The sequence below is a fragment of the Teleopsis dalmanni genome, chromosome 1, assembly GCF_002237135.1.
Source record: "Teleopsis dalmanni isolate 2A chromosome 1, ASM223713v2, whole genome shotgun sequence".
Lineage (NCBI taxonomy): Eukaryota > Metazoa > Arthropoda > Insecta > Diptera > Diopsidae > Teleopsis > Teleopsis dalmanni.
Window position 1 is genome coordinate 13,321,810 of NC_051846.1, and position 14,463 is coordinate 13,336,272.

Genomic DNA, 14,463 nt, shown 5'->3' on the forward strand with positions numbered 1-14,463 from the left:
TCGATGGTGATGTGGAGTCAAAATAACTTAATAAATATAACTGCCCAATTAAAATAAATATTAAGGTGCATGTAAATTATAAATACTTAGAAAGAAATAAGACATCTAATTTAGCTATTCCAAAGGCTAAACATTATCCGTTCAGCTATATATTATATTCAATGGTCGCATTATAAACACAAAGTTTTGCTAATATCTATCCTATTCTATGCTATTGTATTCTATACTATTTTCATATAGTACTTCATATATTACCTTCATTTTTGTTCTACTGTAAACATTAGCAATATCTATATAATAATTCATTATACTATATGCGTAAAAACTTCCACAGTGTATATCGGATTGCTGGAACGGCTGATTGATGCCTCTTATTATCGACGGCCACGTATGCCGCTGACAATTCCCGTCGAAAGTTTACCGTTCATAAGAAAAGCAAACCTAGCAGTCATATCTAGAATGGGAGTAGCAAACAAAAGAGATTGTATTTCTTATGGCTACTAAACAAAAATAACAAATCCTCTGTTATTATTATTAGCATTAATACTGTGATGTAGATAAAGATTGAAGTTCCATGAGTTTTAGAAACGTCTGATTGTATCACTTTTCCCTAGAATGTCGACGGATAATAAACGTAGTCCAATAATCTTCGATTTGAATAAAATATAGTAAAGAGAAACTAAATTTTAAATTTGATTTAAATCTTAAAAGTTTAAAAATATCTTAAAAATCTTTGTAGGTGTTGCAAATTTTTTATCATTAAATATTTTTCGTTCACTGCAGCTTTAATTAGATATAAAAGAGTTATCTTTGTTTTCATACCTACAAAAATATTTTTTAAAAAAATATTATGCAAATTTGCTATTGTATCTTATATTTAATATATAAATATTTCTTGTTTTAATTTTGATAAAATAACGTAAAAATAATATTAACATTTATTCAGTGTTTTCATAGTCTTATATAGAATTTATATCAGTATGATTTGTTTAGCTAAATAAATCTGTTTTAATCCTAATCAAGTACTGTACAAAAACACCTGTTATTCTGTATTTTTAATGCAATTTTTTGACAAATTTTCAATCATGTATAGCTGATTGAAGAATTGAGCATTTGACCATAAAAATATTACCGATTTGTTGGAGATGTTGTGCCTACTCAGACCTTTTTCAGACTCAAAAAGTGCAGAATATAGATATGCAAATAATAAATATAGATGTGGTATTTAAGATGCGATTAAAACACTAGACTCTATTAAATAAAGCTATGATTGCATTAATTAAACCAAGCACACTCTACGAAGTATCCTTGTTGCGGATACAAAGTTCCTCAATTTATTTGAGAGTAACTATTATTTTGTGAACATTGTTTACTCTAAGTACTATTAAGTGCCACTGAAAATGCTTTTAAAATAATTCACTCGATATGGAAATTAGTCTTTTGCTTAAGTTTTACCAAAATTTAAATATGTTATTATAAATCTTAAATATTATTTAAATATTTTTATAATAATTCACAGTACAAAAAGAACAAAATTGTTAGTTTTTTTATAATTTGTTTATTGATGAATTAATTAATTTAAGCACATGTAAATAATTTAGTAGTGTATAGATGACTTTATACTATATTCTTAAAGAATTTGTGAACTAATGTAGTTGGCGCATTTGTCAAAACCATAACTTTGCCTGCATCTTCCAGTTCTTCATCCTCATTATAATTGTCAAAATGGATGTCCTGAGAGAAATCTACTATCTTGACTTCTTCACAAAACTTCTTAAATTTAGTTTTCAAACAGCATAGCATAAAAACACATTGTAAAATTTTATATAAGACGATGTAAAATATATAGAAATTTTGTAAGAGGTGTGTCCTTTGATTGTAGTCATGAACCAGTAGTGGTACAATTGAATGCGCTATGACGTACGGCACGACACATAGAATTAAATATTGTTGCCTCAACAATACGAAACTTTTTCTAAAGAAGAGCTCATAATGCTCCTCAAAAATGGAAACCACTCCTACGAGCGTAAAAGCAGTCATAAATACCTTCCAAGATATAAATATTAAAGGTTCCGGTATTACATTGAGTGGCACAATAAAAATATCGTACCAAAAATTAAAAACCTCAGCTATTGAATCTCTGGACAATGTCAAGACAGTAGTACAGAAATGGAGAGCAATAAAAATATCAAACGCAGTATTTCGTCCAAACAGAGTTATTTCGATCAAAAGTTGTAGCTTCTCATATCCCACGAGCAGTACAATGATGAAACCATATATATACTTCTTCAAAATTCTACTTACAAAAAAGGCGATAATATCAATAAATCCTCCTATTAGAAAAGGTCCACACAATGAGATTACAGCTATTAGATAAAGTCCAAATATTCGACAATATAAAAAGGGAATGCTATCGCAATTGGGTACATTTTTTGGTGTTTTAATCCTAGCTTGAGCAAAAAAAAAGTGATGCAAGAAATTCTCCACATCCGCATTAACCGATTTTGGTAGTAAGTAGTCCTGCAAACCGAAGAGTTTAAGAGAATATTTGCTCCATATGTACATCATTGACCTTAGGCTCCCATAGGAGACCAATAATTGGTGTATAAACGGAATCTAGTATATAGAAATATTTAATTTCTAATAAGATTTTTTAAATAATAATTAATTAAGACTTTTACCAAAGACGCCTTTTTATACCACTCTAAGTCGCCGCTTGAAAATATCAGCAATGCTTTCGCTGGCACACCAAATTGCAAAACACCAAGGAAGAAGTTAAACGAAAGTACACGGACAAATTGAAGTGCGATCTTTAATATAGAGCCTCTTTCAAAATCCTGTAAGAATCGGTTACTCAAATAATATTTATTTCGAATTAATAGAAATAAAATCAAACTCTTACCTTTTTAAAAGACATCTTTCGAGCATCAAACCATATTAGTTTTTTCAGTAAACTATTATGAATGATGCGCCTTAGTTGAAGTAATAAGATATGAGAAAAACATGCAAAAACAGCTCCCACAATCCAATAAAAAATTATAGATTGTATTGGGTTCGCGTTGTGCCAAGCATAGATACCATCGAAACTCTTACTATAGAACGGCAAGCTGCACACATCCAACCAAAAGCCAATTGATAACGGCAATGCAAAAAACACCATTAGATAGCAGAAAAGAGATTTGATGATTAAATGAGTATATTTCAGCAAATCAAAGCTTAGCAGATGTAGAATTTCAAGTATGCAGATGATTACGAAATAACCAAATAAAGTAATCATAATTGCTGTAAGGATGTTCGCTCCTTCGGCTAAGTTCACTACATGGACACCACTCAATATGATATAACCGATTAGAAATGGAAAGCAAATAAGTAAATTCATAACAAATATGTTGACAGCAAAATAAATTAAGCTTGTTTCTCCAGAACTAGAATGTTCCTGTTTTAAGAGTAAAATATTTCTCCGAAATATTTCCCTGTCTGGAAGTCCATCTATTTTTTCGATTGCTTCCATAGTCGCATATATTAATAATATTATCAATATGCTCGCAATAATTGTGATTGGTATTCCAAAAAGTGCTTCCAACACAATACAGATTTCCCTCGGTGGCTTTTTGACAAAAATGTTCTCAAAAAGCAATTCATATATGCGATAGGTTTGTGCTAATAAAAGAATCCGCATAAGAGTTATGCTGATCATATAGATGGCAGACTGAATCTTGCTTAAGAACAAGCATAATAAACGGAATAATGCAACACACACTATTAAAAGTGGGCTGGAAAATTTCCGAAAAGTCAGACGTATCTTGTAGTTGTACTTGCATAACTCGCAACATAATTTTCGTGAACTCTTCAACCAACTCTTTAGGCAGTACTCATGAACGGATTTCATAGTTCCCGAACATTTGCATGGCATGCTCAACTCCTCATACTCGCTGCCACCATAACAAATTCGGCAAAATTTTTCGGATATATTAGACATTTTTACTTCCTTTCTTTTTTAAAAACCTTCATATATAGATATATATAAAACAGAATGTATATAATTAAATTATCCAAATACTTACTTACTTCTGTTTAGCGTACTTTAAAATTTTCAGATAACTCGACTTGAACAAGACTTTTATATAAAAAACAGAGATAATTTCAATACTTTCTAAGAAGTGAACTATTATTTTCTTCACAAATATAAGAACAACTAATATAGCAGTTATTTGTTGACAATTACTTTTAAAAATTTCGAATTTGGAAAGTTATTTTCATTTTAAAATGTAAACCAAAGCATGCTTTTCTCATAACCTTTAATCTAAAGCCCAAGGTTGTATGTTAACACAACTTTCCACATAGATTACTTGCAATCAAAATAGTTAATTGATTAGTTCTAGAAGCAATAGTGTTTACATTGCAGCACAATTTGATGCTCATTAACATCACATCAGTTCAAGTTTCAACTTTAAGCTGAGCTTATTCGCAGAATCATACAGCAATTCTCTTATGATATTGCAATATTGATGAATACTACAGCGAATGACAAATCGGAAGGTTAACATATAGAAGTCGCCTCTATCGAAAAACCATATGTTTCTTTAGAAAGTATGTAGCTTTAAACAATCACATTAAAAAGTTTATTACAACTTATCTCTCAGTTTATAATTAGAGTGATTTGGTTTTCTTACTTTTAAAACAATGGATTCAAAGGATTTCTTTACTAAATTAGTATTGCTTTAACAGGAAAAGGTTCTTTTCAAACCAATGTTTAATGCTTTCGAACTGTGCTCCATTCCAAGCAACGATTAGTCGTTAGTTTTCAGACTGGTAAGGTTATGGTATTCGTAATTTGGGAATCACGTCCTATAATATTCATTGACTACCTTTAAAAGAGAAAAAGTTAATCGCGAATATTTTGTATACACAATTATTGGAATGTCTAAAAGACAAGATCGCGAAAAAATGTCCCTAATCCATCGTAGTTGCCAATTTTAGGCACTAACGACTACTTCCTGTTCGCAGACTTAGAAAAAAGTTCCAGAGAGAAATATATTTGTATAACGAATAAAAAATCTCCAGATATAAATGCGCGAATGGGTCCCTAAAATAGGAAACAGTCTAGCGATCTTTTCTTCAACGATTGTTGCCACAGCAGTAAGGAAGATGTCGAAAATGTTTCACATTTGCTTTGTTATTGTCCTATGTAGATTAAGTATGTTAGACAAAAAAAAGAAATTGTCTAAAGTATGGATTAAATTGGTGGCGATTTGAACAAAAACTTCAGTCAATCAATAACAATAGAATAGAAATAGAAAATCATGAAGTTTGGCTTAGAACTGGATAGTATTTGATAATATAGCTTCGCTTCATCCTTTTTAACAGTAACGAGGTATAAACTCTTCTAAATTTTGTAGTTTTCATGACGAGATTACAATATACAAAGAACATGTGAAATAGGCATCGCAACCTCGATAATATATAGTTAGTATACTTCTAGACTTATAGTATACTTCTAGCTATAGTTGCTGTATTGTAATGATAATTACAGTACAATTATCTAATTGCCAAATTTCGTTAAATTGAGATCATGTAAACGAACTTAAGTTTTAAATATTAAACCCTAAACCCTGCTTGATTGAATTAAAATTCCAAATGGTTATAAGTATTTTAAAGTTCTTAGCGATTTTTTACTTTTAAAAAGATAGATGTGTATTTACTTTTTCTTAATTATATAAAGACTTGTTATAAATAAATTTATATTGTGAATAAATTCGATATCAAGAAACTAACAAGAGAGAGACAACAAGTAGTAAAGTCCAATGCACTATCCATGTAGAACCCATGGAAACTATAGAATGTCATGATTCGAAATCATAGGTAGAGTTGTGTTAACAACGCTTCACTGTATGGTCCTACAATTTATTGAAAAACAATAAATAAATGTTTGAATAGCAACAGTAAACAGTAAAGAATTATGTTATTAATTGTTGGCAATATGTAATGCCTAGAAACCAAAACTACAATACAATATCTAATATAAAATCCATAAATAACCTAAGCAACATGTGCACCAACCAATTTGCTTTCGAAATTGTTATCAGTTTATCACTCTGCCATCGAATTAATAGCGCATATATCTGGTGTAGAAACATAAACAGAGTGTGGACAATTAAATTTTATCTTATCATTTGTACTTGTGCTAAATGCTGCTGGTGATAACAGCATCTCATTGTAATTTATCGCAGAAACGAACCTAATCTTCCGTCAATATAATCCGCGATATATACACATTTTTTTGAATGTTTTACAAATGCAAATATTAACACATCGTAGACTATTTGTGTTGTATGTATTATCTCTTACACTTTATATTTTTTATACATTATATATAGAAATATATTTTTTTAATATATATTTTATTTTCGCTTTAAATTACAGATTTTCAAAAATGTCAAAATACTCCGGTAAAAAATGTCGTCTACTTTCGATGATGTGGCTGACGGCATTCTTCTTCTTTGTGGAAATCGTTGTCGGGTATGTGACTAACTCCATGGCATTAGTGGCTGACAGTTTTCACATGTTGGGTGATATCGCAGCATTAGTTATATCATTTTTATCAGTTAAGGTGAGTAGCTCTGCATTTATGTTATATTTAAGGGGATCAAAATCATGTCACAAAAAAAATAATTATTGTAATTATTAATATTTTTTATCACCGTTATCAACATTTAATTTAACACTCCTTTTGACTGTTTTTATTATAAATTAAATTTTTTTTTAATTTTTTTATTAATTTTTTCTATAAATTTTTTTCGAATTTTAAAAAACCAAATGATTTCATGTGATTAGTTCGTAGTCTTTTGGTTGATCTCTTTGTCACAATTTGGACGGGCTTAATAAGGCATTTACCCAAAATCGTGTGCAGAGATTTAATCATATTGAAACAAATGAAAGAATGGGTACTTTATGCCAGATCCCCGATAGATCAAAGCTTAAGCACAAAGAAAACGAACGAACGGTAGAATGAACTCATTAAAGGGTTATTATAATTACATTGTGTGTTTAGACATAATAGCTGTAGTAAAAAGAAATCCATTTTTTTTTGCTAAAACTAAAGGCTTATTTATTTAATGATCCGATTTAGGATCCATTATACCACTCTTTTATAGAAGTCATCGTCCCTATTGGTAAAAAATCGATACAGTCGATACTGTAGCTATAATTTATTAAAAAAAATTAAGGTTAAAAGCACTTCCATTTTGAAGTGTGTCATCATAACAAAAGGAGTAAAATTAACGTGTTTTTTTGAGAAGTTTATATATAATTTATAAGGTATGTGCGCAATAAAAGCGCATAACTAAATTAAGTATCAATAAAACGAAATTGTAGAATTGAACAATAAAAATTTGTTTATTATATTTTTAATTTCATTTGCAACAAAATTTATCATTTTATTTGCAATAAATTCCAGATGTCGCCAAAGAAATGGTCAAAAAACACATTTGGTTGGGCCCGAGCCGAAGTATTGGGGGCACTTGTAAACGCTGTGTTTTTAGTGGCTTTGTGCTTCAGCATAACAATAGAAGCATGTAAAAGGTACTTGCAAAATATTATATTTAAGTTATTCTATTTATTTATTTTAATTAATATTTTAGATTTATAGAAGAAGAAACTATACATGAACCTGAGTTGCTTGTTATAGTTGGCACGCTGGGGTTGCTGGTGAATGTGATAGGATTGTGTTTACTTTATGGTATGTATTTAATAATATTATTTACCTATATACCTATAGTGCGTTCTAATTGCTTTGATTTACAATAGAACATGGTGGTGCTCATGGACACTCACATGGTGGAGGTCTTACACGTAATCACAGTCGCCTTACCGAACTAGCCAATGTTGAAGACGATGATGGAGAGAACAAAGATTTTGCGTATGAGAAACAAGTAAGCTTGATGTTTAATACTAAAATTGTATTAAACTGAAATGTATATAATTGTTTTTTATTCTTTTTTTTGTTGTGAACAGAAAGAGAAACCAGTGAAAAAAGCTGGACACGGGCATAGTCACGACCCTGGCCAAATGAATATGCGTGGAGCCTTTTTACATGTTTTAAGTGATGCCTTAGGCAGTATTATAGTTGTTATTAGCGCTTTGGTATGTTTTCTATAACATTCTATAATTATAGTATAAATGAATAAAAACAATTAAAAATGTCTATTCATTTTCTTAAATAGATTGTGTGGAAAACAGAGTGGAAATATCGTTATTATATGGATCCAGCTTTATCAATTGTATTAGTTGCATTAATTTTACATTCTGTATGGCCACTTTTACGTGAGTCTGCTCTTATTCTATTACAAACGGTGCCAACACATATACAAGTACGTTATTACAATAGATTTTTTAGTATAAATATATAAATGTTTGTTTCTACCCCAAATTTCAAGGTTGATGCCATCCAAAAACGACTCTTAGAAAAAGTGGATGGTGTCTTGGCAGTACATGAATTTCATGTGTGGCAATTAGCCGGTGATCGTATCATTGCTTCTGCGCATATAAGGTAAAAACTACTATAATAATTATTATTTTAACATTTAAAATGTGTATATAAAAGTTTTCTGCAGCAAATAATAATATATGTGTGTTTTTAGTGCAGTTATCTACCACTTTTTTATTACTATTTTTTATATTTTTTTCACTTTTTTAGTGCAATTAGTTTGCAATTTAACATCTATATTTAAACAAAGTTTAAAGTTTATCTATTAGATGAAGCCAAATATCGACTAGGCTGAAGTTAGTGTGGACTTCTCAATACATAAAGGCGTAGATATATAGGGTGTAGATATATAATTGAAAACTAAGCTGAGTTCAGGCGTAGATATTATCATATTTTGATTTGGTGAAACCAGAAATTTTTTAAAAAATTTGTGGTAAATAGGTTTATAGGAAGCAATTTACTATTCAGTACGTGGCATTACGGAGACAGTGTGGAGAGTAAAATTTAGATTGTAATCATACATAAATAAAGTGCAATGCATTGTATTGTAATTACCTATTTAAATAAGATCGATTCAATTTATATAATGGTGAAAATAGACTCATGCAAAATTCTCATAACATTTATTATTAAAAAAAATAATGGAATTCCTTTTTATTTTCAGATGTCGTAACCTATCAGAATATATGAAAATTGCAGAAAAGGTCAAAGAATTCTTCCATAATGAAGGGATACATTCAACTACTATACAGCCAGAGTTTGTTGAAATAGAAGGATGTAACATGTCTGATGGTACATCGAGTCTTAATATGAGTGGTTCCGATTGTTGTGCATTAGATTGCCCTACTACTGAAGAGGGTTGCGTAAAAGCTACGTGTTGTCAAAACAATAATAAATTGGTAAGTATAAATAAAACTTCTTCTTTTTAAACGATTATATATACTAATCTGATTTAACGATTAATAGAACCAATTGCCATCGCCAACTAGTTCACCATACATGTGTCGCCAAAGAAACTCTACTAGAAATAACGCTGCAAATGATGTAGAAGCTGGTAAGCAAATAATATTATTAACCATAAATTCATAGAACTACATTAATCTGTGAAAAATTGTTAAAGGCTCACTGTTGGAATCTGTAACTACTGGAACAAATTCGATTAGTAATAATACAGCTACAACCATGTCAGTTGTGAATACCAATAGTGAAGTAGTCTGACAACATCCAACAGAAGTACAATATCAACAACAGGCAGATACACCAACCCAATATCAAGAACAAAAAGTAAATTTTTCCCCACCACGAGCAGTACTTTCACCCAAATCAACAAACAACATATATGAGCAAAAATCAACGAAATCAGCAACAAATGTAACAAATAACAATTCTAAAATAGCTACAAGCTGCCCAATTAATTTTAATCGGATTCCAAGATGTGATTCACCCAATGATAATAGAAATTTATCTATCACTGCTCATAGGCGTAATATATTACTATCTGAACAGCAAGCGCAAGATAAAGTAGAGTTGGATGATTGTACTCGAAATGGTGATGAAGTGGCGCTTTAAAATTGTTTTTAACTACGCTTGTTGTGTTGTTTTATGTTAAAGTTAGATTGAAATTGATAAGTAAAACCCATTTAATTTAATATGTAATGCTTTTTAGTAAATAAATTTTATTTTAATATTGTACATCATTTAAAGCATATTTAACTGATTTAACTAATTTTTTTTAAATTAATTAAAGAGAACAAAGAGCTATTGACTTTGAAATGCTATATACAAACTATATTTGTATCGGTTACCGATGATGATCAAAAATGTTTATTACAAGGAATATTTCTTTTTATATTTTTGGTTAAGTTTTGAGTATAAGACCAAATATGTTATATATGAAGTATATTATATAAAAATAAAATAGAAAAAATTAATTGAAAAATTCCACTTAAATAATAGAATTAAAGTTTAATTAGTAAAAATTTAATAAATTAAATAAAAAATTTTGTATTCATGCAAATTAATTGCATTTTTTATGTCTTTATTAATAGACTAGTGACTTAAGATATGGTAATTTTTCATATATGAAAACTTAAATTAAGTTCATAAGAGTTTACTGTTTAACTTTTATATTGTAGAAGAAAAGAAATATATTTAATATCAATTTAAAATAAGTTTAGCAAATGTTGTATATTGTATTCAAATGCTTAATTTATATATATATACAAATGTATTTAAGTATACATGTAGATAAGTATTTTGATTAAATAATAAAGACGTCTAAAAAAATTTATTTACTTTAGTAGCGTTAAGTTTAGAAATAAATTTTTTAATATAATTGTATAAAATACCTCATACATTATCATTATCCAAAAAAATGGAATAAAATGAAAGATAATATTCATATAGCAAATTTATAGAAATGCAATCGAAAAAAAGCATAAATACATTGTTAACCTTAAAATGAAACATAAAATAAAATTGTTTACTTAAGCAAAATTATGTACTGTTTATTATTTTATAAAACTTCTCGAGTAGTTTTAGTAACAGTATTGAATTTTCTCATTACATTAATATCACTAAAGTATTCAAAATCATTTTATAAATATCATTATCCTTATCATGAATATGAGGAATGATCATTTTACTTGTAATGAACCTATTCATCCCGTTGATAACTGGGATAACTCATGGCTGCCAGGGGATGTTACCAAACTAACTTTTATATACTTGTAACTCTTGAGGCAAATCGCAAAAAAGTACACTGTAAGATTTTTATTAATTTAGTTATTTTATTTAAAATATAATAAATTTTTATAACATTTTTCACACATTAAATAACTGAATATTTTAATTTAAAATGAATTGGCACTGTTTATGGTGTGTGTTAACTGGCCTTTGTTGTGTTGTTTAATCACGTTTTGTGTTTTGTATTTAAAAAAAATAATATATTATTATACTCAAAGTGAAGATAATAAAGGAATAACAGTTACTTCTTTATTTAATTAATTATTTCGCCTAATACATTGTACTTATATACCTAAAAACTGACGACATAAGCAATTTGTGCCTTCTGCCGAAATCATCATAGTCATCTTAATACTTTTACTGTTTTATATCATAACTAAAAACATAATTAAAGAATAAAACTACTACACATATTCCTCTTATTTAGTTACGATTTTAAACTTTTTATCTCATTCACCGCACTAAATTGTACAAATTGCTATCTCATTTGCAAATAAAAAATTATTTAAAATTTACAACAAAATATTGACGGAATAAAGTAAAACTAATTTAATATATTTAAAAAGTAATACAAAATTATCGACAATATTATTATTTTATAGTTAGACTATAATCTTTGTTCAATAGTACACTCAACATTTTCTTCCACAATCGCTTCATCCCAAGGTCCATGTATATTATTTTTATAGCGTTGTAGTGTGACAAATATCGAAGGACAAATGAAATTAATAAATAAGCTTATTATTAGATAAGTATAAAATATTACTTTAGAAATATAATACAGAAAGTAACAACAATTAAGAAATATTGGCAGAAAAAAGTACCAACGCCAGCAGCGTGTTGTTAGCATAGGATATAAAACGAATATAATTGCGGCTTCGACTAATAACACAAATGCATGGTATGAAGTAGACAGCCGAGAAGCTAAACAGATTGCACCAAATATTGCTGCATTCACTGATATAGCTTTAGATACCATCGCAACAGAGAGTCCATAATCGTAAAATACCAAATTTAACATCATCACAAAAGTTGTAGTTATAAAAATAGTATCGGTACTAATAGCTTCAGTAAGTGTGTGCAGTAAGGGTGCAAAAATATAACCAAATAATAATACAGTTAATAGGGTTTTTGAATCTTCAATAATCATATCTACACTGAGCGTTTTACCACGGTATAGCAAATATCCAATCGTTGTTGCTATGACACTTGGTACAAATAATGTTGTCGGTGCAGCAGCGTCATTGTTTAGTATATAAAATATTATAAGAAATCCAGTTATGGAGGAAATTTGGTTGTTTACTATTGTTATTCCACATATTGCTTCTTGAAATGTAAAAAATCGTACATTTAAATTTGTTCGTAAATCCTTCAGAAAACTAGGATCGGTATAATTGTCTTCATAGTCCGTATTCTCATATAAATTTTTACGCCAAGGTTTACGCTAATTTAAAAAAGAAAAAGAATTTAACAAACTTTTTTGTTGAATGAAAAACATACTTGGAAAGACTTTGGTAATATTTTCCTATTAAAAGTTCCATTATTTTTCGATGACATATTAAAACCACTTAATCATTAATACATTATTATTTTCTATAAACAATTTTAAAATATGAAAACAATTTGAATTCGCAAATAACTCCAGTTAAACAAGTTAAACAAGTCGTTTAAAGAGCAGAAACGTTTTTACAGCAGCTGATCAATGTATTCACACAGATGTTGTATTTGACAGTCTATTGTGAACAGTACCAGCAGAATTATAGTACGTCTACACTTCATAATGAAGCGAAACTAGAAATAAAAAAGAATAGCAAATATCACAAAATTGTTTAAAGTTAAGAATTACATTTAATTAATTTAAATCAATAAAAATGGACAATAACTGAAACCTATTTCTATAATTAAGGGCAAACGAAATAATATTTGCCAGAAAAAAATAAGAAGATTGTAGTTAGTAAAGGGATTGGGGTAGGTTCAAAACTGTAATAAGATTCTAAATCTTATAGACTCTACGATCTATATCGTAATGTTGTCAATTCTAGAGTAGAATCATAGAAAAAATGTAAACTTATTGTTTTAAGTGAAATGAAAGTATAGCGACTGTATCACGATTTAAGGGCTTAGGGTAGTGTAGAGGAGCCATGAGTTTGGATGGAGTATCTTTTAATAAGGGAAAGAAAGAAAACAATTTATTATAGTAAATGAAAATGATCCTATAGTGACTGTTGGAAACACGCTCATATAAACGCAGCAACCCTCTACCTATATTTGCAGTGGAATATCTTTAATTAACAAAAATTGTGTTTCAGCAAACGATAGTCTGATCAATTTACCCAGGATATAATAATGCTTAATGCACGACTAAACTATATTCTCTTGTTGTAGCAAGCAGTTGACGACTCTCAGTATATTTCAATTGTATGGAATACGACTTTATTCCGACTGTAACTTTATTGTGTATTAGGTAGATAATTACGATGAACAAACAATTGATTGGGTTCAATGTGAATATAAATGCAAAATAAAAGTGAAATGTAATTATGAAAAATGCCATTATCAATGCGATTGATAATGCAAATATGAAATAAATGGCGACAATAAATGAAAACATGGATTCATAAGCACACATGGAAGCAATCATTTATAAACAAAGAAATAGCTTATAATAAACGATAGCAACGAATTGTCAAACAATGATTTGGATCTGCTTTGCTCAAACAGTATGGATCATAAATCAAAAGAAATGGAAATGTATTATATTTGTCAGCTGTTGATTTGATTACAAAATGTTACAGAACAAATAAACGCTTATTAATAACAAAGCGTAATCTATTATAAGCCATTTTAGTTCATATCTGATATAAGTTTGGAATTTATTTTAAGAAAATCTATTACTTAAAAGACAAACGATTTTCATAAACATATAAGGGCTTCTCACAAGATATTTTTTAAGTCATATACCGGGGTCACACCAGAGTTTTGTTTATAATTTTAGCTGTCGAAAATTTTCATTTTGCATTGAAAGCAATAACAATTGACAGTCAAAATTACAAACAAAACTCTCGTGTGAATTCAGTAATATATTCAAAAATCTACTACTTGGTGAAAACTAAATAGTTCTACTTATTTCTCAAAATAAATAAACATTTAACACAGCAACCTCATTCCTGATCATAACTCCATTTCCATTTTTCTTGCAAAATACTTATAAGAATGTGCTAATGAATTACCTA

The 14,463-nt window shown here is 28.8% G+C and overlaps 3 protein-coding genes across 7 annotated transcripts in view; 1 reads left to right on the top strand and 2 right to left on the bottom strand.

Moving 5' to 3' along the window:
- Nucleotides 1-10,280, top strand: part of LOC119667020 (zinc transporter 1) — a 43,988-nt gene extending 33,708 nt beyond the window's left edge. For all 4 annotated transcript variants that reach the window (XM_038076316.1, XM_038076309.1, XM_038076321.1 and 1 more), the window contains 10 exons: nucleotides 6,424-6,610; nucleotides 7,457-7,581; nucleotides 7,641-7,738; nucleotides 7,807-7,931; nucleotides 8,014-8,142; nucleotides 8,223-8,369; nucleotides 8,436-8,548; nucleotides 9,150-9,384; nucleotides 9,452-9,539; nucleotides 9,606-10,280. In XM_038076316.1, coding sequence (XP_037932244.1) covers nucleotides 6,434-6,610; nucleotides 7,457-7,581; nucleotides 7,641-7,738; nucleotides 7,807-7,931; nucleotides 8,014-8,142; nucleotides 8,223-8,369; nucleotides 8,436-8,548; nucleotides 9,150-9,384; nucleotides 9,452-9,539; nucleotides 9,606-9,703 — 1,335 coding nt within the window. In that variant the 5' untranslated portion in view covers nucleotides 6,424-6,433 and the 3' untranslated portion in view covers nucleotides 9,704-10,280. The remainder of the gene's footprint in view (nucleotides 1-6,423; nucleotides 6,611-7,456; nucleotides 7,582-7,640; nucleotides 7,739-7,806; nucleotides 7,932-8,013; nucleotides 8,143-8,222; nucleotides 8,370-8,435; nucleotides 8,549-9,149; nucleotides 9,385-9,451; nucleotides 9,540-9,605) is intronic.
- Nucleotides 1,570-4,208, bottom strand: LOC119667003. 2 transcript variants are annotated; one of them, XM_038076292.1, is made up of 4 exons: nucleotides 4,069-4,208; nucleotides 2,903-4,005; nucleotides 2,682-2,837; nucleotides 1,570-2,616 (listed from the first exon to the last, which is right to left on the bottom strand). In XM_038076292.1, the coding sequence occupies exons 2-4, from the start codon at nucleotides 3,977-3,979 to the stop codon at nucleotides 1,618-1,620; spliced, it is 2,232 nt and encodes a 743-aa protein (XP_037932220.1). In that variant the 5' UTR covers nucleotides 3,980-4,005; nucleotides 4,069-4,208; the 3' UTR covers nucleotides 1,570-1,617. The 2 variants fall into 2 exon arrangements, with proteins under 2 accessions (XP_037932220.1, XP_037932213.1); XM_038076285.1 differs by having other exon boundaries at nucleotides 4,065-4,208.
- A 1,054-nt stretch (nucleotides 10,281-11,334) lies between the features above and the next one.
- LOC119668801 (phosphatidylinositol N-acetylglucosaminyltransferase subunit C) lies at nucleotides 11,335-12,898 on the bottom strand. The gene is made up of 2 exons (XM_038078442.1): nucleotides 12,731-12,898; nucleotides 11,335-12,674 (listed from the first exon to the last, which is right to left on the bottom strand). The coding sequence occupies exons 1-2, from the start codon at nucleotides 12,785-12,787 to the stop codon at nucleotides 11,838-11,840; spliced, it is 894 nt and encodes a 297-aa protein (XP_037934370.1). The 5' UTR covers nucleotides 12,788-12,898; the 3' UTR covers nucleotides 11,335-11,837.
- Nucleotides 12,899-14,463: the final 1,565 nt, after the last annotated feature.

Coding starts and splice junctions, on each gene's coding strand:
- LOC119667003 (XM_038076292.1), bottom strand. CDS start 3,979: ATGTCTAATATATCCGAAAAATTTTGCCGAATTTGTTATGGTGGCAGC. Junction 2,838..2,902: donor GAAAGATGTCTTTTAAAAAG/GTAAGAGTTTGA, acceptor CGATTCTTACAG/GATTTTGAAAGAGGCTCTAT. Junction 2,617..2,681: donor GGTATAAAAAGGCGTCTTTG/GTAAAAGTCTTA, acceptor TCTATATACTAG/ATTCCGTTTATACACCAATT.
- LOC119668801 (XM_038078442.1), bottom strand. CDS start 12,787: ATGTCATCGAAAAATAATGGAACTTTTAATAGGAAAATATTACCAAAG. Junction 12,675..12,730: donor TATTACCAAAGTCTTTCCAA/GTATGTTTTTCA, acceptor TTTTTAAATTAG/CGTAAACCTTGGCGTAAAAA.